The sequence below is a fragment of the Podarcis tiliguerta genome, assembly GCF_965153285.1.
Source record: "Podarcis tiliguerta genome assembly, chromosome: 5".
Classification (NCBI taxonomy): Eukaryota; Metazoa; Chordata; class Lepidosauria; order Squamata; family Lacertidae; genus Podarcis; species Podarcis tiliguerta.
This window is the reverse complement of record NC_139538.1, coordinates 41,230,515-41,257,202: the sequence shown is the minus strand read 5'-3', so window position 1 is coordinate 41,257,202 and position 26,688 is coordinate 41,230,515. Positions and strand designations below refer to the sequence as shown.

At 46.9% G+C, this 26,688-nt stretch overlaps 1 protein-coding gene across 2 annotated transcripts in view; it reads left to right on the top strand.

The window, feature by feature from the left end:
* Positions 1–1,735: 1,735 nt before the first annotated feature.
* The window catches only part of GOLGA7B (golgin A7 family member B), a 33,973-nt gene continuing 9,020 nt past the window's right edge, over positions 1,736–26,688 (top strand). The window contains exon 1 of one of the 2 annotated variants that reach the window (XM_083443914.1): positions 1,736–1,894. In XM_083443914.1, coding sequence (XP_083300040.1) covers positions 1,823–1,894 — 72 coding nt within the window. In that variant the 5' untranslated portion in view covers positions 1,736–1,822. Of the gene's footprint in view, positions 1,895–22,041; positions 22,626–26,688 lie in introns of those variants that run through there. The other variant, XM_083443915.1, reaches the window with a different exon arrangement.

Below are 26,688 nucleotides of genomic sequence, written 5' to 3'. Positions count from 1 at the left end.
CTCTCTGCCCTTCAGTTCAATTCCATTATTGATGTTGATCCCACGGTCTGGCTTTGCTGCTCTGCTAGGGAAGCCTTGCCAGTCCCATAGGCCAAAGGTGGAATGCAAACCTGGTCTTGGGTGTGCAAAGATCCTGGAGTGTGAGAGGGGTAACACACACACAAAATCGCCTTTCTCTTGGACGGGGGCACCTCTCCTTCTTCCAGAGGCAAATGGGACTCTCATCTCAATCAGGCTCCAGTTGGTCCCTATGTCTTTGCTCCATGAGACTTGCTTGTCTCAGGCTGCCCTGAGCTTCAATCCCTTCTAACTGAATGAATGCATGAATTATGCCCCTGGGCTCCACCACCCACCTTCCTGAGGTCCCTGGAATCACTGCAGCAGGTGCCTTCGGACTGTCAATATTTTGCAGGAGGGATTCAAACGTAGGTTTGTGCAATGAAAGTGGATTAAAAGTGTTTTGTCACTCTAGTGCAGCAAATCCACTTAAAACAACAACATTGGTTTTCTGAGATTTGGAAAGGGACAGGGAAATGCATTGAAAAGTGTGGGGTGAACAAATGAACAAATGACACCCCACAAGCAAATCAGGATGAATGCTCATTGTCATCTAAACAGATCAGAAAGAATGCTTAGTTAAGACAGGACATGAAAGCTTTGTGCAAACATGTAACCTCCAGGTAAGCTTTGCATAGGTGCTGGATAAAGAGGTCATCTGGAGGACCCCAGAGGCTGGGAGGAATGAAGTCCAAAGACTACAGAGCCACCTTTCTGGGGATCAGGGGGATTATGAAAGGCCTGTCTGGGCTGGGCTCAGAGCCAGTTGGCCCATCTGCCCTGTCTGTCAAGACACCTTCATTACTGCACACCCTCTGATCTCCCGGCACTCCTTGACCTTTGGGAAGGAAGACACAAGGGCGCAGCATGCTCTGGCCACTTGCCCCCACCTGATCAAGTAGGGCCTCTTTCCCACTTTTATATACCACTTTCCCATCCAAATGTACCCGAAAAATAACACAACAAGGCATCCCCACCTGCAGCAAAACAAAACAGAGATGAATAAAGACCTAATAACCAGGCCATTTAAATATCGGAGGCAGCACTTTCAATTGTTCCAAGAAACCAGGTGCCAGCAAGTTGGTACTATAATGGGAGTTTTGTGTCTCATGCACCAGTTAACACTGGGATCATCCAAATGACCTCTTTATTGAACAATCATCCAGATTTGCTTGGACAAAGCTTACACAAAGGCATAGGAGCCAACTCCTAGGGCCTGAGGTCCCTTCACCCCCCCAATAAAATATTTGAGGGGGCCAGTTATCTTCCAAATTTGATGGGCATTGCATGTTCATTCATCACATCTTGGGATTGATTATACAGGGCAGGGCTTACCTGCTCCTCTCCCCCCATTTATTCAAGTTGTCACCCTATGCCCTGTCTTTATTGAACATTTGTTCTGATTTGCTTGTAGGACAATAGGACAATGAATTGCTTGTGTGGTTTTCACACATATTCCCATTAATTCTCAACTCTCCCCTCCCCACATATCAACGGCAACCTCTTGAGGTGGAGGCTCTGATCCAAACAGCACAGGATTCTGTGCTTCTCTGGCAGCTCTCCCTCTCTGTTGTGTCGGAGCTCCAGCAATGTCTTGAATCCTGACACTAGCCCTGGAGGAGGAGCTGGCTGGGGTGGATGCATGACCAGGCTGGCTGGGCCTGTGAGCACCTGTGCCTGTCAGTGACATGCCGGGGTCAGCAGACTATCTCAGCCGGGCAGTGGAGGCAGGAAGAGAAACAGGGACTGTGCTTGCAGCTGGCCAATGGGGGCTGGAAGCTCGTCTGAGAATGCGGCGAGACCCTCGGCTGAGACAGGGACATCTCTAGCTTCACAGGTACTGAAACAGCATCTCCTCGGTTTGTTGGCAGTAAGGCCTCACTCAGCCCCCCAGGCTGCTGTAGGAGTTGCTTCCTTTTATAGGGCCAAAGCTGGGTCTGGGAGATTGGAAGCTGAGTGCCACCTCTGAGCAGGTACTGTTTTGCTGCCCCTGCCGACTCCAGAATACAGCCTTGGCTTCTTCTTCTCCTGGGCGAATAACCCCCTCGTAGGCCGCTAGAGGACTCTTTCTCCAGCCCCCAGCCTGTTTTGTTTCATGCCGCAGGCTCTGATGCCTCCATGTCCTTGTCATTTGCTCTCTGCTGCTTAAGATTTATTGAGGCTGTTGGCTACAACTGAGTGCTTTAGAGCTGCAGGCAGCAACGGAGAAAGCGGAAAGCGGCTGTAAGGAGAGGGGCGGCGGGGGGGGGGAGAGTTCAGCTAGAAGGATGGCGAAATCTCTTTGGCAAGGCAGGGAAGCTATGCAGAAGGCGGGAGGAAAGAAAGACATTTCAGGCATAGTTCCAAGTACCCTTGGAAAGAAAGGAACAGGTGATCTAGCAGGGTCAGGTTCTATAGTGGTGCATTGGGGCGGCGGGGGGGGGGATAGAATTCTGACATTTAAAGCTAAAAGTGATGACAGGGAACTGAGTGGCAGAAAACTGGCTTTCTGTTTATTTGGTGGTGGTGGTTGTTAATTATCCACCCTCCGGCCTAAGATCCCAGGATGGGTTACAACAATTAAAGTACAATATTAACAGCAGTTCAAAACAACTTACAACCACAGCAATAAGATGGGTGATGATGATGATGATGATGATGATGATAATAATAATAATAATTTATTTGTACTCAACCCATCTGACTGGGTTGTCACAGTCACTCTAGGGCACCTCATGTGTCCAAAGCTAGGTATTACTATTAGAGATCATGAATGTGAGCTGCAGACCAGAGGCAACCTCTGTGGATCTGGCAGGGGGGCACTGATAAATTCTGCCCTCCTGGCGTTGATCAGTGGCACAACCGCATGTGGCTGGGCGCCTCTTAAGTGCTCCTCACAGAGCCCTTTGACTCGTGCCTATGTGCCAATCCCACTTCTCCTAGCTCACAGGCCTTCCTTTCCTCCATGCCACACACTCGCGCTCTTGTCCCCAAAGCTGCGGAATGTGTCCTTGGCCGAGGCTCAGCCTGGCCAGTGAGAGGGGAGTGAAATGCATCTGGAGGCGGCCCAGTTAGTGCTGTGCCATGCTGCTGCTGCTGCTGCAACTCACGCTTCCCATACTAATAAATCCTTCCTGGCTGGTGGAGACACTGCAGAGATGCTGCCTACCGCATTCCCTTCTGCCCACCCAGGACAGAGTCCCTTCCCTTGGAACAAGGTCAAGGAAGAAGGCTTTGAGCAGCAAGGATCTTTCCTAGCCTGTTGGGGTGTCGGCTGCCCTCCTCCAGCTGCATTCATAATGCTCTCCCTGTTTGTCAGAGCTGGCTGGCTGACAGGGAGGATATGAAATATGAACAGAACAGCTCTTTGTACAGAAGGGAATCCCAGAAGGTGTGCTGGGAGAATCAGAGCCACAGTCCAGCAAGTTCCTCCAACACTCCCTTTTGGGGGGATTAGTGGCTGCGCTTCAATGAAGGCCCCTTGACTACCCTCTTGTGCGGACTCAGGTTTGGCCTCCATCACTTGTAGGTCTCTGGCTTCTTCTGGAAGCAATGGCAGTAGCCTAGGCAAATGTCTCTCTGGTCCAGCAGAGGATGTACTGGGAACAGCTCAGGAGTTGTGGTGGCAAGTCAGGCAATATAAGTCAGAGGGCACATATAAGAACATAAGATGGATTAGTTGGTTAGAGCATGGTGCCGATAATGCCAAGGTTGCAGGTTTGATTCCCATGTGGGACAACTGCATATTCCTGCATTGCAGGGGGTTGGACTAGATGATGTTCAGGGTGCCTTCCAACTCTTCAGTTCTATGATCTTATGACATGGGAAATTGCATGGGGGGGGGGGGGTCACAGAAGACAAGGATACTGGGTGTGAGGGCTGGTGATGGCAGCAGGAATATACAGCCAGGCACCTGAGCAATCAAACTCCTCTTGTGTGTAAGAACATAAGAAGAGCCCTGAGGGATTAGACCAAGGGCCTCTTTGGTCCAGCATCTACAATGCCTGTGGGAAGTCTGCAAGCCGGGTGTAAGTGCAGCAGCACTCTCTTCAACTTGGGAATCCCAGCAATCTCAGTATACTGCCTCCGGCCAGGTTGTCATTCATAATTTCCATGGCTAGTAGTCACTTGTCAGTTTTCCACTTTCTTATCTCACACCATCATGCCAGATTCCTAAAAGAAGTCTTTTAGGGCAGCCTTTCCCCAGATGTTGTTGGACTACAACTCCCATCTGCCCCAGCCAGCATGGCCCATTGGTCAGGGATGGTAGGAATTGTAGTCCAACAACAGAAATTGTGCTCTGGCGGCACGGCAGCAGCAGGAGGCCCCATTACCTAAAGTGGTGCTTCAGGTTAAGAACAGTTTCAGGTTAAGAACGGACCTCTGGAACGAATTAAGTACTTAACCTGAAATACCACTGTATTGTTTTTTGTCCTGTTGCCTTTGTTTGTGGGTGTGTTTTTTGGGTGTGCCAAGATAACTTGACTAGCCTTGTGGGTGCTATTTGTGGGTGGGTATGGGTGCCATACCCGCGGACGCGGGTGGCGCTGTGGGTAAAAGCCTCAGTGTCTAGGGCTTGCCGATCGAAACGTCGGCGGTTCGAATCCCTGCGGCGGGGTGCGCTCCCGTCGTTCGGTCCCAGTGCCTGCCAACCTAGCAGTTCGAAAGCACTCCCCGGTGCAAGTAGATAAATAGGGACCGCTTACTAGCGGGAAGGTAAACGGCGTTTCCATGTGTGGCTCTGGCTCGCCAGATGCAGCTTGTCACGCTGGCCACGTGACCCGGAAGTGTCTCCGGACAGCGCTGGCCCCTGACCTCTTGAGTGAGATGGGCACACAACCCTAGAGTCTGTCAAGACTGGCCCGTATGGGCAGGGGTACCTTTACCTTTACCTTTTATGGGTGCCATATGCTGTTCCACCTGGCAGCCAAATGTATTGAGCTAGTTCTGCCCACAGCCACCTCTTGCCCAAACCTCCATGCATAGCTCTGCTTTTACTGAGAGCAGCTGTGCACCAGGGTCAGGAAGAGGAGCAAGCTGTTGGGACAAGCGGAGTTGTGGCTGGTGCGATAACAAAGCTCTGAGTGTAAAGGTGCCTGGTTTGAGAACAGGTGGTTCCCTTTATGGGAAATCCAGCCAATGCACTTTCTTTAAAATACTATTGGACTTTAAAGGAGGGTTGGACAAATTCATGGAGGATGACGCTATCAGTCGCAACAAGCCAAGATAACTTTACTCTGCCTCCATGCTTCTGAATACTAGTTGCTGGAAACCCCAGGAGGGGAGGGGGCTGTTGGGCTCAAATCCTGCCCTACTGGTTTCCCACAGGCAACTGGTTGGCCACTGTGAGAACAGGATGCTGGACCAGGTGGAGCTTTGCCCTGATCCTGCAGGCTCTCTGTTCCATTCACAAAGAAAGGTGCAGGATTGCAGCCATGTTCTATCTATCTGGCTCTGTCCTATCCTTCGTTGCTCCTATCCTTCAGTCACCTCGTTTCTGCCTTCCTATTCTACGCCGAAGGGGCTGGCCATTGGTCAGCTCAGATTCTGACCAGACTGGAATAGATATGAAGTGTAAACAAGATGCATAGGAATAGGTAGCTAGCTCTGGCAGCTTGAAAGTTTTATGTTCGGTCTTTGCAGACCAGACTTTGCAAAAATAATAATTCTGCCCTTCAGTCAAGAGGAATTAGAAAATTAACATGCAAAAAAGAGAAAGATCTGGATTGTTGCTGCTGGTTAGTGAAGATGCCACCAAGCTTAAGAAGCTGCAAGCTGTGTAGCCCATTGGCACCATTCTATAGGGCCAAGTGGGAAATGTAGGCAAAAGCTGACTCCATCTTCCTGTAGTCTCTTCCTGAACAGAGAGTGTTTGTTGGAGTCTGGCTGTATAATTTGTTGATGGTTCTGATCCTGCTGGCCAGATAAAGTTTTGCATCTGTACCAGGACTTCAGGATGGAAAACAAACAAACAAAAAAACAAAGGACTGGGTGCTTCCTGGTTCTGATTCAGTTAGGTTCATTCATGATGCTTCAGGGAGAAGAACAGTTCTAAGCCAAGTGCTTGGTGCTCCAGTTGGTCTGCACGGCTGTCCATCCTTACTCACAAATAGCAGCTGCCCCTACCACCCTCTCCCTTCTCAGTGAATTATGATTTTTGCTCGAGTCCCTTTGTCTGCTTGGAGGACCTCAAGTGTGGGAGGGGAGGGGAGGCAGAGGAGATGAAACCTGCTTTAGACTATCCACCAAAAGGTCATGCATCAGAGAGCATCTCCCACGCACAAAGGTACCCTTAGAAACAGTTCTCTGGAGTTTCTCCTTCCACACGCACCTGGTGCCTTTATAGAAAGGTCAGCGCATATCTCCAGTAGCTTCTGCAGTCACCTGGCTTGGCTGCTGTCATTCTCCATCCTAATGATCCAGTCGGAGTTTGCTTCCTCCCCATCCTTGTTTTGGAGTGCAGCTGACAGGCTCCTAGCTAAACCGCTTGTTCTCTCTGTTACTTTGAAGAGGGCTTGAGCAGGCAGATGATGACAGCCTGGCCATAATGGGTTTAATGAACTGGGGAAGCAGCTGCAGATTGTGATGAAAGCTAACAGGGAGGGGAGTGTGAGCAGGATGAGGGCTTTCAGATGCCTTCCCTTTTGGTCTTCATAACATGCAAGAAGAAGAAGAAGAAAGCTGACTGTGATGGTCCAGGCCTGGATAGTGCTGTGGGGTTTTTTAAAGCTAATAGCCAGTATCATCCTTAACTTTCCCATTCTTTTGTGCTTTCACTGCAATTGGACAAATAAAGCAGGCTTCAAATGAATGTTGATCTACAGTGAACTGAAAAGCATTCAGTGAGTTGTGCCCTGTTTCATGTGGGACACCTAAGCGATATAAGAAGAACCTGCTGGATCAGGCCAGTGACCCATCTAGTCTAGCATTCTGCCTTCGCAGTGGCCAACCAGGTGGCTGGGGGAAACCTGCAAGCAGGACCTGAGCACAAGAGCACTTTCCTCTGCTGTGGTTCCCAGCATTTGGTATTTAGGATCATACTGCCTCTGAGCATGGTATAGAGCTGCTTCAGTATACAGAGTTTGCTTCAATGCATGAGATGAAATTCCAGGTTTCCTTCATCCCAACTGAAATATACTCGGACTCCTGTAGTGAATTCATGTTCTTTATTGCAGCCTGTAAAACAGTGATTGAATTGGCCCCCAAACCTCAGCCTTTTATATACAGTGGTACCTCGGGTTACATACGCTTCAGGTTACAGACTCCGCTAACCCAGAAATATTACCTGGGGTTAAGAACTTTGCTTCAGGATGAGAACAGAAATTGTGCTCCGGCGGCACGGCAGCAGTGGGAGGCCCCATTAGCTAAAGTGGTGCTTCAGGTTAAGAACAGTTTCAGGTTAAGAACAGACCTCCAGAACGAATTAAATTCTTAACCCGAGGTACCACTGTACATTATTTATACAATGAGTCCCATCTGATTGGCTGATTCTGCTTCCTTCCTGGAGCCTGATTGGTCTTTTCCTGCAAGCCAATCAGTTGGTGCATTCTAGGATCCTACTTGCCTATTGTTCTAGGATCCAAGCTTAGTACATAAGACCAACCATTTTCAGGTTTATGGATTTGATGTCTACATAGACAGTTGGCTCACACAATGAAATAGTCCCCCACAACAAATTAAACTAACCCATATAATACCAGCATATCTGAGAGAAAGCTAGGTTACAAAAACAATTCTTCCCCTTTTAAAAAGTTTTCTATATGTGGAGAATTTTCCTTTGCTTTGAATGGAAGAGCATCCAGTCATGCGAGCTCTCACGCTGCAGTGGGACAGCCTAGACTCAGATTTACAAGTATCAATTTGGGGAGAACTCTAAGCCCTTCCACAGGGCTGGGGCCCCTGTAGCCTTCCAGATGTTGTTGGACCCCAACTCCCACCAGCCCCAGCCAGCAGAATCAGAGGTCAGAGGGGTTGGGAGCCATAGTCCAGCAACATCCAGAGGGCTGCAGGTTCCTTATCCCTGGTATTCATAATACAGTGTTGGCTTGGCACCAGAAGTCAGCATGGTTGAGCACCTGTTGACTGCCTCCCCTCAAATGCCACCTGTACATTTAACCTCTCCTTCACCTCGGCAGAAGGTCGATTACCATGTGGACCATGTCCTGCTACTCTGCTCTTTCTCCACCTTGCCTCCACTTACCTGTGTTCTCCTGCAGAGGGTGGACAAGTGAAGACACTGGCAATTTTGAGGAGGAGCAGTAGAGGAACAGCCACAAACTTTGGGCAGACCTACACCATACATTTAAAGCACATGACCCCCCCAAGGAGGGAACTGTGGTTTGTTAAGGATGCTGGGAATTGTAGCTCTGTGAGAAGGAAAACTACACAAGTCACCTGGAACACCTTCCCTTCTGAAATCAATCAGGCACCTACTGTTCTGATATGGTGTCACATGCAGAAAACATTTTTTTTGCCCACTGTTTTTAGAGAACCACTTTGATTCACTGCTGGTCGTTTGCTTCTTACTTTTTCATGCTATGGTTTTATGATGTTTGAATGGTTTTTTTGTACACTGTCACAATATTTTTATGAGTAGGCGGTTATTATAAATACATACATAAATAGAACAGCAGCAGCAGTAGCAGCTGCACACTAATGTGCTGCCCCCCTATGGCTACTGGGCTGCCTGTGAGAGGAGAGGATGAACCATGGGCAGGGGCCCTTGCAACCCATAGTTAAGGGGTCCACTAAGGTCCACTTGCATGTAGTCTCCCTGCCCCAACCTTGGAGCTGACCCAGATTCAGTGATCACTAGAGTGATTGACGTAGGGGTTGATTTTCCCTATGATCCAACTCAAACGCCATATTACTGCCAGATCATTTGCTTTTACTAGCTACATGACAGGCAGAAGTTCATTAGCTGAAGTTTTCCCAGCCCTGCATCTCAGAGAAAGGGGTGGGGAGAGGGGCCAATGTACTGTACGCACTGTACTGTATTTTAGGGCACACCTACTTACTGACCCCTTCTGCGCCCTTGTGCATACCATGGCCCCCTACCTTCCCTCTGTTTCCCGAAGGCATTCATGCAAACACAGTGGCAGGTACCCTGCCCTGCTAATCATACGTTGCAGAGTAATATACGCAGCTATTCTGTTCTTCCTGCTGTGCAGGATTTTCCCATTCCACAACAAAGAGCAAAATGGCTATTATCTCCATGCCGTGGTCTAAGAAAATAGCCCCTAAACAGTGGAGAATTGAAGGTTCTGAGAGCAGGGGTGGGAAACCTGCAGCCTCAGGGCCACTTCCAGTCCTTCCAGTGTGCAATTAATTGCATGGGGGAGGAAGCAAGGAAATGAGAGAGAGAGAGAGAGAGAAGAGAAGGTTCTCACTTTTGGCTCTGGCCTGCTCACCCCCCAAGCAGGTTACTTCAAAGGGAATGTGGCCCTCAATGGGGAAAAGTGTCTCTATTCCTGTCTGAGAGGGATAGACATTACTACCCCATAGAGAAACACTTAGATCTGCAGTTTGGCTTCCCTCCAGGTGCAGAGCTTCCTTAATGCATGGGTTAATTCTCCTTGATGTGGCTGTCTTGGCAAAAGTAAATTAGGCAGGGACACCTGGGAAGGAGCACCATCTGCCAGGTGTTTTCAAAGCCAGCTCACAGGGTACAAAAAAGAGCAGTCTCTTGCCAGCAATTCTTCATGGAAGCACGGACTCCCCTTCACTCCAGATTAGGAGACGGGTTATATTTTCTCGACACAGAAATATAACAGACATGTTATATTTTCTCGACACAGGATGGGGGAGCATGGGGAGATACATGTACAGCATCAGGTGTGACAAATAGACCTGGCTGCCCTCCTTTTCACTGTGGCTGTGTACACACCATGCACTAAAAGCACATTTCCTCCCCCCAAAAGAGAAGTGTAGTTTGTTAAAGGTGTTGGAGATTGCTACTCTATGATGGGTAAACTTCCCAATATTCTTTTTTGGTGGGAGGGGTGTGTGCATTAAATGTATGGTGTGTACTATGTGCATGCTGGGAAGACACAGGGAATCACGTCTTCCAAGGTTGTGCATGAAAAGAAGATACGATCATTGCATGTGACCAGCTAGATGGAGATGCCATGCAATTACATAAGGGGAAGCCTTCCCTGTAAGGGGCAAAACATGTATCCGGTGGAGTAACCGTCAGGTACGGCTAATAAGGTGCTTGATGAAATTGACCATGGCCAGGAACTTCTAAGGTGTGTTTTTGTTGCTCTAGTAAGGGAAGAATGATGTCATCTCTGTTCCTTTAGGGCCTGCGAAGCTGTGCTGGGAGCAATTTAGTAAGCTCTGAGACTTCTCCAGCATCAGCACATTCTTCCTTCGCTCCTTCCCTCTCCACCTGCTTTGAAGAGCATCCATGTGCTTCTGTGTCCCAGAAGATAGGGAGCTCTTTGAAAGGAGAGAGAGAGAGAGAGAGAGAGAGAGAGAGAGAGAGAGAGAGAGAGAAGCAGAAGCGACAATATGCTTTTGAGGCCAAACAGGCAGACACGTTTAATTATACACTGTACAGCACAATATATTTTAACTAACTGCTAGCTATTTCCCTAAGTACCCCCTTATCTCTCAGAGCAATATAAAACCTGGGATGGATTATGCTGCAATTCTGGAATCTCTGTATATATTATCGGCTGCGATTACGGAACACATCCTGCATAAACACTCCACTGAGTCAGAACAGCACCAGGTCTAAAAATAGTTCAGCACTGTCGAAACCCAACAACCTGTGAACACCCTCTCCCCCAGTACATATGGGGTGACAAATTCCAGCTCCCTGGCTTGAGAATGATCCAGCCATTCAGGAAGAAGCCGAAGCACGGAGATTAAAGGCAACACAGCTTCTTAGTTTTATCATAGGCATGTCCCTGTCTTATGAGTGGAGAGGGGATGTCTCAGCTGACCTGTCTACCCACAACCCACAGGACTGCTGCTAGACTCACACAGTGCTTATACCAAATGAATATAGAGTTGGGAGGGGACCAAAATAGAGTTGGAAGGGGGACCAAAGGGTCATCTAGTCCAACCCCCTGTGGTGCAGGACTATTACAAAGAAGCTCCTTATATGCCAAGCAGAAGCTCAGTAATCATCAAAATAAACTTCTGGCAAAATGAGTGTGCAATAATGTATCTTGTTGGCAAGGAGTGAATTGTACTGCACTGCTGGGGCTGCAGAAAAAAAGGAGGGTTAGCCAGAGTCCAGTTTCGAAATTTGATACTGGCGAGTTTGTGAAGAGGGGTGGGAGAGATGGTCTGTTTGGATTAAATGGTCTTATGCCTTTCCTGCCCCGAAGCCCTGAAAAAACACAATTGCTGCACTTCATCAGTACTTTTCCAGGGACATTTTGTAGTATGTTTAATACAGGCAGTCTCAGCCATGCTCATTCAGACCACACCTGGAACACTGTGCCGATTTCTGAGCTCCACCATTTAAGAAGGATATTGACAAGCTGGTATGTGTACAGAAAAGGGCAACCAAGATGCTCAAGGTTCAGGAAAGCAAGGCAAAATCACTCAGGGGCCACAGAAAGGGTCTGGTGAAGGAGAGTGTGGCCTGGGGAGGGGATCTGGTTTGGGAAAATCCCAGAAGGCCTGAGAGAGAAATCTGGAAAGAAGGCCACATTCAAAGCCCTGGCCGGATGTTCCCTACCGCTCTTGTTATTTGCATATTTTAATTGATTATTGATTGTTGATTCCTTGTCAGCAACCCTGGGGGCTTGTTGAAGGACATGGTAAAAAATCTCTTAATAAAGCAGAAAAGCAAGCAAGCAAACAGATCCCCCAAATTCTCTCAACGTTCTTAGGGTGTGGCTTCTTCTTCTTCTTCTCTTTGGCGATCCACCAGGTGTTCTTTAGTTCTCTGGTTCTTCTTTGAACCTCAGCCTTAGAGTTGGCATAGGTTTTTTTTCTTAGTGGTGCAGTTTCTATCTCTTTGCTAGATCTGAAATGCCTTCCTTTTCTTGTCAATAATGCATTTAATCTCACTGTCATTCTCATCAAACCAGTCCTGGTGTTTCCTGGTTTGGTATCCAAGTTTGTTCAAAGGCTGCAAAAATGGATGCTTTTAGTTTGGTCCAGTCTTGTCAGGGTCCTTAAGAGTCTTTTGGAAGCAATCCCACTTAATAGGACCTTAAAGGGCTTGAGTGTTCATTTTGCAGCTTGGTTTCATTCCTTGAAGCCTATGTTGAGGTATAATCTTGATAGCCGTTATGGAGTGTATTAATCGGTGATCTGTCCAGCAATTGTGAGCACTGTCATAGCTCTGGTAAGGAGCACATCACAGTGATTTTCAGCTCGGACAATTACATAGTCTAAGAGGTGCCAGTGGTTCGACTGAGGGTGCCTCCATCATGTTATTTATTTATTTATTTTTGTTGAAAGTGTGTGTTGGTTATAACAAGGGTGTGTGGCACAGCTACTAGTAATGTTGAGAAAAGACCTTTTTTAAAGGAGTTAAAGAAACAGGATACAATTCAAACTTAATTTTAATTTTAATTACTTAATTTTTAAAACATCCCAAACCTCAGACCAGCTAAACCTGAAACATAAATCCTTATTCACCGTCTCTCAGCTTAACCTGCCTCACAGGAATGTTGTGTTAATACGGAGTTAATACAGAGAAGGGAAGAGCCATGGTATGCCCCTTGAGCTCTTTAGAGGAAAGGGGTTTTTAAAAAAGCAAAATAAAATAAATAAACAAGCATTCACTTATACCAGGAGCCCAAACACTGAAATCACTTCCAGTTAATGTGCTGGGACCAGTTTGAGAGGCTGGTAATAAATGATTATTTCAACACACCCCTCCCAAGAGCTGAATTCAACTTAAAAGAGAGAGCAATGCTTAATTCTGTGCACTCAGCTCTCTTTTGCCTCTGGTATACAAGTTTAAAGGTTTATGTTTCACCCCTATTAGTGCTTTTGTTCAAACAGGCTTTGCAGGTTTTTGAGACAATTAAAAACATTTGCAAGATTTAATCAACTCATGGGACAAATGGAACAAAGGAAATAAGCATGTAAGCTATAGGTGCTGATGTCTCTCTCTCAAACCACTTTCAACTCTTGTCTCTTTCACTCCAGCTACCTGAATTTCTTCTACTAGCATTGCAAAAGCACGGTTGAGACTGTTTTCACAAGTTATCGTTTCTGGCTGTGGTGCCTACTTGCATTCTGAACGCCATACTTTAAGCTCGGTGGATCATCTCACCTCAGATAATTACATCGCTCCTTTCCTTCCATAAACTATTTGAGACATTTACACTTATCTTCAACCATCATGTCCTCTGTCTTGGCTTTTAGGAAAGGTACATAGATGGATTTGCTGTCTTGAAGGTATCAGGAAGGAAATTAGATCGTGTCAGATGGAATCCACATTGCTGATTACAGAAGGCAGTGGAAATTTGCCTTTGTCTTTGCTCAGCCCTTCAGCTCATTCCCACTCTCTGGGCAACTTGGCAGCCCTGAACAGAAGGGGGTCATTAGGCATTGCTTGTGAGATGTGCCAGTCAGGAGCATCCTTTAAGGACAGTGCCTGACACTGGTACAGTGTGAGTCTTTGTCATGGGCCTCCATATCTGTCTAGCAGATGGATGGGGGGGGGGAGTGGGGAGGGGAACCTGCGAGCAATAGTTGAATGAGTGCCTTGGTCAATCTGTCTCTGGAGGCTTGACCAAGACTCCTTCTGTTGCCTCTGATGAATGGGTCTTGCAATGGACTGTTGTGTTAGGGTAGGGAGGGTCCCTCATCTGTTTGTGGCTCATTTTCACATCACCCTGCTGCCCTGTGTGTCTTGATAAGTGATGAGCCCAGGGCACAGTAGTGGAATCAATAATGCACAAAACAGCTTCACTGGCTCCATCCCAGCCCTATACAAGGCCTGACTCTTGCTTGCTTCTCTGTGCCTGGGGTAAGTGATGGATGGAGCAATGCAGTGGAGTGATAGCTCTGGGCAGGAGGCAAGGGCACACATAGGCCTGGGAGAGCCCAGAAGGCCTTTTTCTCAGGGAAGATTCATTGCTGACTATCCTGCTCTTTTCATTTAATGCAATCATGTTTCACAGACTCAGAGATCATACTCTGTCGAAACATATTGTATCTGATCTAAGGCTCGAGGGGGAAATTAGTAATTAGGTGTGGGTGAACAAATGCTCCACTCATTCCTCCATTCCAGCTTTGGAAAAGGTTGGGTTGGGGTGTTTCTAGGAAACCACAGAATGAGATGTTGCCAGATGATCTACTTCACCAAAATGCAGGTGGACTCCAACTCCCATCACCTCTGACTGTTGGCCATGCTGACTGGGGCTAATGGGAGTTGCTGGGCCCCACAATTCCTGGAGGGCCACAAGCTCCCCATCCATGCTCTACAGCACTCTGTTAGCAGAACAAATAAGAAAGTTGAATGCAAACAAGTAAGGAGGTTGAATGCAAGGTTGAATGAAACCAATTAGATCAGGTTGGGCTTGTGTATTTGTGTTTAGGACCTAGTCTCCTGTGCCGATCACTGTCAGATTCTGGGAGACTCTGAAATCTAGAAACATCTCAAATTTCAGATGGTGCCTACTTCCCTGGGGTGCACAACTGAGAGGAACGGACACATTTCCATAGCAGAGCATAAGCCTTGCCTGCAGAAAGTGTGAGAGCCCTGGCATCTCCACAGAAAACAACAACTCTCATGTCACTGGGAAAAGCCTCAGCTAGCTTGTGTAGGGTGTATTGACTTATGTGGCCCACTTTGTAACAAGAAGCTCGATATCCTCATTTGCACTTCTCTGCTTCCTGTAGACCCAATACAGGCTTCTAATCCGCTGACTGAATATTCATGAGCTTGCATGCTATTGCCAGATCTGCTGGAAAGCTCTCCTCCCCTAAAACAGCGCCTTAAGGAGGCAGTATAGATTCTCCTTGGAATTGGAGTTTGGGGGCACCGTCAGTCGCTCAATGTTATTTACAGAGATGTTTGCTTTTGGGAAGCCCAGTAGTGGGGGTATAGGCTTGAAGTTCAATGATGTCCTTTTCCTGCACAGTTCTGCCTGTGTTGAGGACAAGCTCAAATGCAGCAGCTGATTTTGTTTCCTGAGGTGTCATCACCACTGTGCTAAAGAAAAGAGAGAGCAGCTAAGATGTGAATACAGAGGGCACAATGTTTATGTGGGTGCCGTTTCCCCCTCTGCAGAAAAAGAATTGAAGGATTCAATGGCAAAGCTGTTAAGCCCTCTACTTCTGCTCCAAGAAAGGAGTGGCAGACCACAGTGAATGTGTGAGTGTGATTTTTTTTTTAATTCATACATCCAAAGGCAGAAGTGTTGCCATAGAAACACAGCACATCCTTTTTGCCAGCTGGGGGAGATGGCTCCTGGATGACGTCATAGAGAAGATGACACACACGTGGCACAGAAAGGTGTGGACAGTGGAAGTTGAACTATTATGGGGAAACAAAAAAGGGGAGCATAGGAGCCAATTCCTAGGGGCCGAAGTCCCTCTGGCCCCCCAATAAAATATTTGAAGGGGGCAGACTACCCCAAAGTTGATGGGCATTGCCATGCAAATGGTTTGTGCGTGCGCGCGCTGCATCTTTGTGATCGATGATATGGGACAGGGCTTACCTGTCCCCTCCAATACAGTGGTACCTCGGGTTAAGAACTTACAGTGGTACCTCGGGTTACATACACTTCAGGTGACATTCACTTCAGGTTACAGACTCTGCTAACCCAGAAATAGTACCTTGAGTTAAGAACTTTGCTTCAGGATGAGAACAGAAATCGTGCTCAGGTGGCACGGTGGCAGCGGGAGGCCCCATTAGCTAAAGTGGTGCTTCAGGTTAAGAACAGTTTCAGGTTAAGAATGGACCTCTGGAACGAATTAAGTACTTAACCCGAGGTACCACTGTAATTCGTTCTGGAGGTCCGTTCTTAACCTGAAATTGTTCTTAACCTGAAGCACCACTTTAGCTAATGGGCTGCTGTGCCGCCGCCGCCCGATTTCTGTTCTCACCCTGAAGCAATGTTCTTAACCCGAGGTACTATTTCTGGGTTAGCGGAGTCTGTAACCTGAAGCGTCTGTAACCCAAGGTGCCACTGTATTTTATTTGAGTTGGCACCCTTGAAAGGGAGCATCAGGAGGTTCTGAATGGAAACCCCAATCTAGTTTGTAAATTCTGTTTCAATCTGTCTCAGTGCGGTGATGGTTGATGCCCATTGGGATTGGTGAGGCAGAAGAGAGGCAGACCCAACAATAGGTGGAACCAGATCTAAATGAAAGGCAAACCCACTTCCTAACCAGTTGTAAATAAGAAAGCAGGCAGATAGAGAGTTGGTTGACGGTAGACTGAGGTTGGTGGTGCAGTGTCCAATTTGCCCATGCAATGAATGGAGTGAGGATAGCAGATAGTCCTGCTGAAAAGAGAACATTTAACACTTGTGGACAAGGCAATTCCTACTGCCTTTTGTTTGCCCTGATATTCTGGCACTTGCCAGAAGGCAGCATCTGATTTTGTGACACACAACCTCACTGGACTGCATCTTTACTGCATCACCTGATTTCACTAATTTTGAAGGCTACAACCAGGTTCTGTCTGATGCATCCGTGGGTGATTGCAGTGGGCGATGGCTGCCATGCCATGCTGGAAGGGAGAAGCTTGGCATTCTCTGAAACAAAGTAAGTATCTTAATATGAAACATTGCATACAATCATCAGTCCCTAGAGTGAATGTCAGTAAAATAAAATGAATAAAGAAGTCAAATGACTCGTAGAGAAAATAAAAGCTAATCACATCCCAAAGCTGAATATCACTGGCTAGGATCCCTGTGGTGTGCAGGCATATTCCCCACCTACCCAGTTAGAGAAGATGACACAGTTTAAAAACATTTCATGGATGGTTTATTTTTAGATTCAGAACATTTCTTTCCTATCGGACTAGTTCTCTTGTGATTCTAGGCATCTGGGTGGTGTTAGTTGTCATTATTGCTTCTTTTACTGGCTTCTCTCCATCAAGGGCGACTGATCCCCATCAAAACTGATGCCACATACATGTGTGTGGTCATGTTGAGAAGTTGGCATTTTCTGGACAGATAAAGTTTTTTTGCAATGGACTTCCTTGGTATTGCATAAAGTACTGTGATTGAAGCACAGATAGTATCAGCTGGCTCCAAGCTTCTATCTAGCCTCTGTAAGGAGCAGAAAAATGTCCTGTGTTTGTTGCTGGTTTGCCACTTGTCTTAGGGCTCTTCCAGACTTCTGCTGTTTTGGGGTGGGATTCAATCACATACCAGTGAGTGCATCTTTTGCACCGCAAACCCACTTCCTCCTCTCCAAAGCTGATTTTTGTGACAATGAGAGTGATGGGGAAATGCCCCAGAAAGTGTGGAATACACATAACCTTCCCACAAACAATTCAGAATAGTCCTGTTCTTGCAAACTTGTGCAAACAAGGAAGCATGAATGCTTAAGGAACAGGTCATCTGCAAGTGACCTTAGCTAAATGATAATGCATTTCAGGATCCTTGTGCCAATACGTCAGAGTCCTTGCCACCAGCTCTCTAATCTGGACTGAACAAACTGCTTTTATTCTGCCAACTGTAGGTTCTAAAGTCAGCTTTTGGACTGCTCTGACCCATAAGAGAAGCAGTCCCAGGCTAGCTGCATGCATCTTCAGGCCTACAACCTCTGTTATTTTCCCCCCTGCTGTATTATTTCCATTAGTACATTTTTAAAAATTCAGTGCAGAGAAGTAGCTAGGTCAGCATTGCCTCCCATTGCTTTTCCAATTGAGGTAGAAGCCAGGCCACTCATACCACATGCAAACTACCGTAAATAGGGCTGATAGTGGCTGTATCAGTAGCAGGCAGAATTATGAGCTTCAGTCAATTTTCTTGGTAGATTAATCGACTTAAGCTTCTGCTGCAGTTTGTCATCTGATTAATTAGTAGCGCTAATAGTGAAAGGGAGCCACCCTGCAGACTTCAGGCACATGCCAGCTCCTCCTCCTTTGGAAAAAAACAGAGTTATACCAGCATGTTCTGCATGCATGAGTAAACAGAGAAATATAGGATGAAGATGCCCCTTGTTGCTCATTCCCCTTATTTCCCCCCTCCCCAATCACTGTAGTTCCATTGATGGCTGTGTCTTTGTACCCTTTGAACTGAGGACAATGCAAGATTCCTCCATGAAATTCAATGCAATTTGCTGACAGCCAGTCCCCTTCCATAGCGAGACACAGCATGTCTGACTGCAGCAATCCTGACCTAAAAGGACTGGCTTGAGTCCATTAGGCAGCAGGCACAATTACTCTTTGCCATAAAGCACCGATGTTGGCAGATTCCTCTCTCCACTGAGTACCATGAGTGATTTGCGAGGCGTGCTTCCTTCCCAAAGGCAGCTCAGGTCCTGCAGGGAAACTTATTTTTAGAACGCCATGGAAAAATCCCATTGGCTTGCCTTAGGTCCTCCCAGTGATCTGAGGTGCAAGGAGATTCAATCCCAACCCAGGACATAATGGAGTGCCCCGAGTTCTTCAGGGTTCCTTCACCTCTTCCTAGAAGCATTCTATAGATATTACACATGCCTACAGACTGAGGCTGTGTATACATCATATGTTTAAAGCACACAACTCCCCCCCCCCCAGGATTCCTGGGAATTGTAGCTTGGCAAGGGCACTGGGAACTGTAGCTTTGTGAGGGATAAATGACAGTTGTCAGTAATCTCTGGGGGAAGTCATCTGCTGTAAATCTGTGGTGTGAATGCAGACAGAGAAGACAACATATATCGTAAGCTCCCTAAAGAAGAGACCTATCATTTTTGCTTATGCTACCCTGTGAAGATCCAATGCACATTGACTGTGAGGTCTATCTATGATATGCCATAAAAAGCACATGGTGCATATCACACGGTAACATGTCTTCCATCCTTAAATGCATGCTATTTGTCATTTTACTCTGAATGACATCATCCACCTTCTATCTTGTATGCAAGCAGCAAATACTCTTGCTAGTATTACATAAACAGAAAATGTGGCATCTCCAAGAACTAGAGAACGGAATCCTTTTGAAGCCATACTGCCTAATCATAATAAATAATACTGCCAGAGATCTCACCATCATTTCCCTAGAGTGAGCACAGATGTGCTTAACCCAGTCTGCCAGGTCTTTCAATTATTGACTTATGAGTATAAGGCACTGCCTTGACCTAAGACAGTTTCCCAACTTGCTTTCCTTCCCAAACACAATTCCTTATACTGGATTCAAAGCACCCTAGCTGTGTATCTCTCTTCAGCCACCCTCCCACTCTGTTTTCCCCATACTGCAGACTGTGCCAATTGCCTGCATAGGTCTAATGAGCCCAGACTTTGTTCAATCTTCCAGAAGTTTTGCTCCTCTCGTTGAGCTGTAGCTAATCTTTCAGCCTTTCTTGTTGATGTGATTCTGTGCAGTGATCTCCAATGTGCAGCCTGAGTTTCCTTTCCAAATCTTCAGTTTTCGGGGGGGGGGGGGGAGACACACCATGTCTGAAGATCCGTAAATGAAATTTTAGGCTGCACTTTGGGGAGCGCTGCACAGAATGGCAATGAGAGATACTAAAACATTTCCAGAGCAGAACTCCTCTGCAGATAATTACAGGTTCCAAGCACTAGGCATCATCGTTGGCTTTGGGCCAGGCATGCCCAGCATCTGCTCAGGTCGATGCAGCATTTCTGCTCATGCCAGCAAACAGCTGGATTACCACTGGCTCTGAAGCCTCCATTCTGCTGATGAAGTGCTCAACTGCAGGGTTGAGAAGCTTCTCAGCAATCCATATTGCTCATTTAATTTGCCTGAATGACAAGATCCTCTGAGAAATTTTTCTTGTGCCTTTGCACAATGCATCTGACAGGGTCCTGGGCTGTATGAATTGGGAAGAGATGGGAAGAATGGAGAAGGGCCAGAATGACAGGTTTGTCTTCAGGGTGAGGCAGAAGAAGCAAGTATCCTGGCTTGAGAGTTGGGTGTGGTTCTTCTGCAGTTGTATACAGGGTAGAATTAGGCTTGATATTTATGTGTGTGTGTCTGGGTATAAGTATGCATATCTGAAGTCTCTCTGAAGTAGCACATAATGACACTATATTTTTAGACCTAAGCATTTATTTTCCTTCCTTCTTTCCTTTTTTCTTAAAGGTAGCACATATATATCGCAGAAACATGCACAGCTAAACTATTCCTGCTATATGCATGTATCTCTGTTTCCCTTATGTTGCTGATGTGAAGTTTTGGAACATTCAGAAACAGTCACAATTTTCAAGACAGAACACACAACAGTAAAAGGTTCATAAGCAGGCCAATTTCTATGAGGGGCTAGAGAGCTCAGCTTGGGTGGGGGAAGATTCACATAAGGCAGAAGAAATTATATCCATGTTGTTTATATTCCATGAAGTCTTCAGTACCCTATATAGCTTGTTGCCCCTTCTTTATGTCCGCTGAATAAATTCTGCAAACTAAGCAAAGACATGAAAATAATAAATGTGCATAATTCATAGAGATTGCAGAATCCAGCCTTTTCCTTAGCACTGAACTCCATAATTCAGAGTACATTTGAAGGAGCAGCTGAATAGCAAGAGGCCCCAGGAGGTAAAGAAGACAAAGAGCAGATCCTGACGCAGAGTAGAGTGGGCATGAACTGAGAAACCAAAGGGAAGGATAAGGAAATAAGGCAAAATCCTAATGCAAGGATGATGAACCTGTGGCCCTCCAGATGTTATTGGATTACAATACCAATAATTCCTGGGTTGCTAATGGTGCTGATGGCACTTTGAGCTGAACAACATCTGAAGGGGCCAGGTTCACCACCTTTGCCCTAAAGAAAGGACAAGCAGAAGAGACAGTGAATTGAGAAAAGGATTAATCAGTGAGAAAGGTATTATGAATAAAGCTCCCATATGGCCTCAAGAGGGGGGAGAACATTTGGCTCCTCCAGATGTTGCTCAACTACAACTCCCATCATCCCTGGCTAATGGCCATGCTTGCTAGGGCTGATGGGAGTTGAGACAACAGTGACTGGTGGTCACCTGGAAGTTGCACTAAGGAGAAAGCAGAGCAGGCAAACCCCATAAAACAGGATTAGGGACCTTGTGCTGTTAAGAGAAAGGGTGAGGACAGGCAAAGATGCTTTGGAGATTAGAGGAGTGTGGGTCAAGGAGTGATATGAGAACAGGGCTATTACTTCCAGGTGCCAGGAAACTTCCTGTACCTTTAAAAGTACTGTAAAAGGGAAAATCCAACCAAGGGTGGAAGAAGCCACACCAGGAACTGTAATTATTATTTTAATCAAATGGTCAAAGCAAAGGTACAGAAAATCTCTCAAGGTGTGAACATTGCAAGTTTAAGGGGATAGCAAGGCCCAGAGATGCAGGCTTGAGTTTGAACTATTAACTAAGGGCACTGCATCTAAAGTTGCCCAATTGTGAACTCAGGAGAGGGGATACAAATATATTTAATTTCATGAAAAATTATGGTTTACTGGTATCTTTCAGTCCTGTTTGGGGAATATCATTCCCTGGAACAGGGAGAAAACCCCATTATCTTTAATTCCAAATAAACATTCAGAAATCATAAAATGCTTTTATACACATTTCCCTCCGAAGATGAACACTCCCTGGCCAGTTCTAGACAGTAAGCATGGAGGATCAAGTATAGTGCAGACACGCCACCCCAGGGAGGGCTATTCTGAAGGAGGCCCTTCTGTCGCTGTGCCCTAAGTGCCCATTAGTGCGGCCAATTAGTCAGTCCCACACCATATACCAGGTCTCCCTTAGGCTTGGTATGTGAGGGGTGGGTATGTGGCAGCTGGGGCCAAGCGTTCCCCATCAAAGGGAACTGCCCTGGAAGCGGAGGCAACAACACCCGCCAGCAACACCGGGACCTGAAGCTATGCGCGATCTCCCGCTTTGAGGCTGGGATGGCATGTGCCCCAAGTAGCCCGCACGCCGGCTCTCGGAAGACAAGCAGGAAACGAGCGCGAGCCCGGTTGCTCTTTTCCTTGCTCTGCACAGCTCCGCCTCTCGCCGTCCCTCCCGCGAGTCAGTGCCGGAGCCCGGCGCTCCAGCGTGGGGACGCCCTGGGGGGATGCGGCTCCCACGAAGGCAGCCCGCCCCCTCCCCTTGTGGTGGAGATGCCATTCACTGAGGAAGCCTGAGCGTTGAGGCTGGGGGCGAGCGAAGCAGCGGTTGAGGAGGGGATCGCGCTGGGGGAGCGGGTCGTCAGCACCGCGGACAGCGCTAGGCGGGGCGCTTTGCCCCCGACTCCTGCGCCTCCGATTCCAGCACCAAGGACAGCGCAGAACTCTCCGCGCCAGTTGCCCACCGCGCTTCCCCGCCGCGGACGCCGCCCCAGCCCTGCCGGTGGCAACAAGCTCCGGGGAGCCGAGCGCTTCCTCCGCCTGCGGCAACAAGGACATCGCCCTTAGGTCGGCTTCCTGGGAAAGGAGGAGCCTTCGTCACCAACCTGCTCTAGCCTCGGCTTCGGACTCCCGGGCTCTCGAGCAGCGTGGAGCAACCACGCTGGCAGCACAACATGGCAACCGAGGTGAGCAGCGCGGGGAAAGCAAGAAGCACAGGAGGAAGCTCTGTCGAGTCATGGCAGCCGCCGGGAAGCATCTCCTTCTGCTTTGCCTGCCTAGTTTCTGCCCGGTGCGGTAGGAGATCGCCAGACCAGGCGACCCTCACCGAGACTGGCTGCTCCGGCACCGCATCCCCTGGGTTTGTTCTGCAGGCCCCAGAAGTCCCTTGTGCCTCCGACTTCAGCGCGGGTGAAAGAAAGGCAGCGCCGAGAGCCTCCGGCGTGTGTCTGGGGCTAGGGTGGTTGGCACGTCATGGCTCCCTCCCCAGCGTGGCGCTTCCCCTGCTCCGCAATCCTGGGTCACTAAACAAGGCAGGGCATTGCTAATAGAGAACGAGACCTCGCTATGCTCAGTGGCTTAGGTAGTGTGTTTCTCTGGGTGCAGCGCAGGGAGTCTCATGGCAGTACCTGCCAGCGTCAGGCAAGGGGCAGGACGACGACAAGAGGAAGCCACAGGGGGAGGACAGCAGCACCCCTGATGCTTCCCCAAGCTGTCCTTGGCATGTGGCTCTGTTGATGGAGGATGAGACCACCTGTGGCATATGACTCTCCGGTTTAAGTGTGGGTCCCATTTACCAGCTTGAATAATCGGCTGCCACCCCCACCCCATTGCTCCGTGAGGAAGGACTCAGTGGTAGAGCCCTGGGACCTCCAGGTAGGACTGAGAGAGAGAGACCCCTGCCCGAAATCCTGGAGAGCCACTGCCAGCCAGTGTGGGCAATATTGAGCTAAGATGGACCAATTATGTGGCACAGCATAAGGCGGCTTCCTAGGTTCCTATGTGGGGTTCAGAGTAGAGCAGAAAGGGTGGGGGAACGGGGATCCAGCAGCGCTATCTCCCCAAGTGTCCTATAGCCAGGAACTCTCCAAAGCCAGCTCCTTCATCTTACACCTCAAATCCATCCCTTAGGGCTGTTCGCCACAACCTATGCTCTTCACCTTCCCCCTCCCGCGCCACAAAACAAGGTCTTGTTTACTGTCGTTGTTGTGCTGCTGCCGAGGCAAGATGCAGCAGCGAGCAGGCGAAAATGGTCTGAGCCGGAATGGGAACTACCGAAAGGTTGTTACTAGGGGAAAGGCGGCAGTTTCTAAATGCGGGTGGTGCGGCGCGCGCGCGGGGAGGGGGGGATTTGCAGCCTGCTACTAACGCCACAGCAAGGCATCCCTGTAAAAGGCCAAAGCATCTGAGCACACGGTGCGCCCTGAACCCTTCCCCTGTAGAGTAGACCACTTTCCCTTCCTGCTAGGAAAGTCAATAATTTTTATCCCAGCAGCAGATCTTCAACATCGCAATCCTTGTTGAGTTTAAGACCTCGGTTGACTCCCATCTTGCACATGCTCAGATTAAATAACCCTTGACTTGAGTCCGAAACCTCTTGGAAAAAACGAGGGGTGTTCCGAAATCCAGGTAGAAAACAACTGCTGACTTTCTCAACATCTAGGATGATTTATTAATTTGGAGGACCCGAGATCCAATATAACAGAGCATGTGGGAAATTTAATGAGGTCAGAACCTGAGACATGCCTTTTTTTTGAAGTCTTGTAAGGAGATGTCTAATAGGAAGGAAAGGTGTGCTCTCCCTGCCAGACAGGGTGGGGGCTGCTTGCAAACTGGGAAGAAATATAAGATTTCATCATGCCCCTAAATAAAGCCAGCATCAGACTGTGAACAGGCAGGATGACAGATTATCCTACACTTGCTTCCCAGGGGATCTGAAATGCCTCTTTGAAGGTTTGAAACTGGGCTGAAAGGATTTCTGGATTATATATACTGGGCAGCTACAGAAGTTAAAAAAGGTAAAGGACCCCTGGCAGTTAAGTCCAATTCCACAAAGCTCATTAGAAACTAAAGTCAGTGGGATGGACCCTGGAGCTAAGAGGTGTGCAGTTCCATATCGATTCTTAATCACTCTGGGATTCATCACAAATAGGAGAGGAATAGCTTGAGACACAAAATCTGCTGCCACCTCTTGGATTATCCATCACACAGCTCTAACTCCCAGCAATCCTATTCAGGACTTTGCAAGCTGTCAGTTGGCATATACTGCTGCAGTTAATTTCTGTTTTCTTTCTGTTACTCCATTCTACATCTTTCAGTGTTGGTTTTAATGTTTTGGATCTGCTATGCTTCAACTCAAGCTGAGTAAATTTCAATAAGTTTTTGAACTGATTTGTGAGAGCACATAACAGCTAGATAGTTGGTTTTTTAAAATAGTTTTTGCCAAAAGTGCACTTTCTTGCACTGTTAATAGCTTATTGACTTGCCACATCCTCATTCAGCATATTCCATTATAAATAATTGGTAAACCAATGAGTCATACAACCTGGAAAATCAAGATACAGAAGTACACCTCAATAACAACAAGGTGTTCCATACCTAACTATGTATTTTATCCTCACACTATCAAACCCTCAAAAATGACGTGTTTCCATCAAAATATTTTTGTTAAATTGATTTTTCCAGAAGGTTATTAAATAGTTCCAATTTTCCGTATAGCTTCTAATTGTGTTAATCCTATTCCCATACTGATTCTAACAACATGTATTAACTTTATCAAGTAACAGATATTCCATGCATTCATAACTCTTTCATAGCTTTAAGTTATTCTTCCAAATTGTTTTTGTGATTTCAATTCTTGCAGATATAATTTGGTTATTGAAAATCCTCTGGTTTTATCCATGTCCTCTGCTCCATAACACAGGAGAAACCTTAATGGTATTAAAGGCAATACAGAGAGAATGGGCTTTTACAGAATTGGTGTGTGTGTGTGTGTGTGTGTTTCAAAAAGATGGAAAAATAATGCAATACGATGAAGAAAAATATAGGTAGTGCCAAGCTTATTTTCTTCTGACACAAATTTTGTACATCTTCATTTCTTTAAGCTTGCTTATTTATCCCTCTTTCTGTCTGATTAACTGTGTCTTTGAAGTCTGTATGCAGGGCTTGGGAAGCTTCTGCAGAAAAGGCAATCTCCTTCAAAAGCAATTTAGTTCTGCTGCAGAACAAATTATAAGTGTAGCTGGAAATACAGAATTAATAGGATTTTTTATTTTTATTTTGGTTACCCACAGTTTAGTTCACACTCACATATACGTTACATCATTGCATGGGTCAAACACAGTGGACCTTACTCCAAATGGAACCAGGACACTTTGAAAGAATAAAGAAAAGTGTCTGGTTATACCAGTAATTTTTCAGAACTGTTTGGATACTTCATGAAGAAGGAAACTGCATGAGGTTTTTAAAGGCTTAGATAATCTGGGTTTAGGAAATGAAAGTGTCAAGAGAACACAAAAAGTAATATGGCATGACAAAGACGAAGATGCTGAGCATAATTGTTAGGAACAAGTGACTCAATGTATTGTTTCATGCGTCTTATGCAGTTTAATTATTATTGTGACACAATAAGGTAGGGCAGAAATGGGTCGTGAACCCAGGATTACCCACACCGAGTCTAATGCTCCAGTCATTGAGGCACACTGCTCAGTTGTGTGTGTGTGTGTGTGTGTGTGTACACCCCACCCGACTCCTTCTGGATGAAATAGGACCAGAAAGGAAATGCCCATTAGAATTGCCAAGGGATATTCAGCTACAAACTGGCAGTTTATGAAGTTATATTCATATAGTCACAAATCTAGGGGCGGCTGGAACAACTCAGAGTGTTTAACAAAAATGTTTATAATGGGTTAGCCTCAGGAAGGATACACACTTTTACTCCCTAAAGTTATGTGACAGATGTCTGCAGTGTTTATGGAGGATCTTGCTTTGGGGTTGTAGTTCTTGAGCCTACGTTAAATAAGGAGACAGATGCAAAGGCTAGACTCCATATCAGCCTGAGGCTCTTACCTTTTTACCATGCATGATCTGCTGCTCTTACTTTTTAATCTGTGTCTTTGGCTGGCTGGGATTCAAACTGGAGGTGGGATGAGTCTGTATATTCAGCTCAATCCAGTCTCAGAGTTGGCTGGCAACCAGGGGAAGAAAGAGTGTTTGGGGAGCAAAAAAAAAAACCCTCTGTGGTTTATTCTG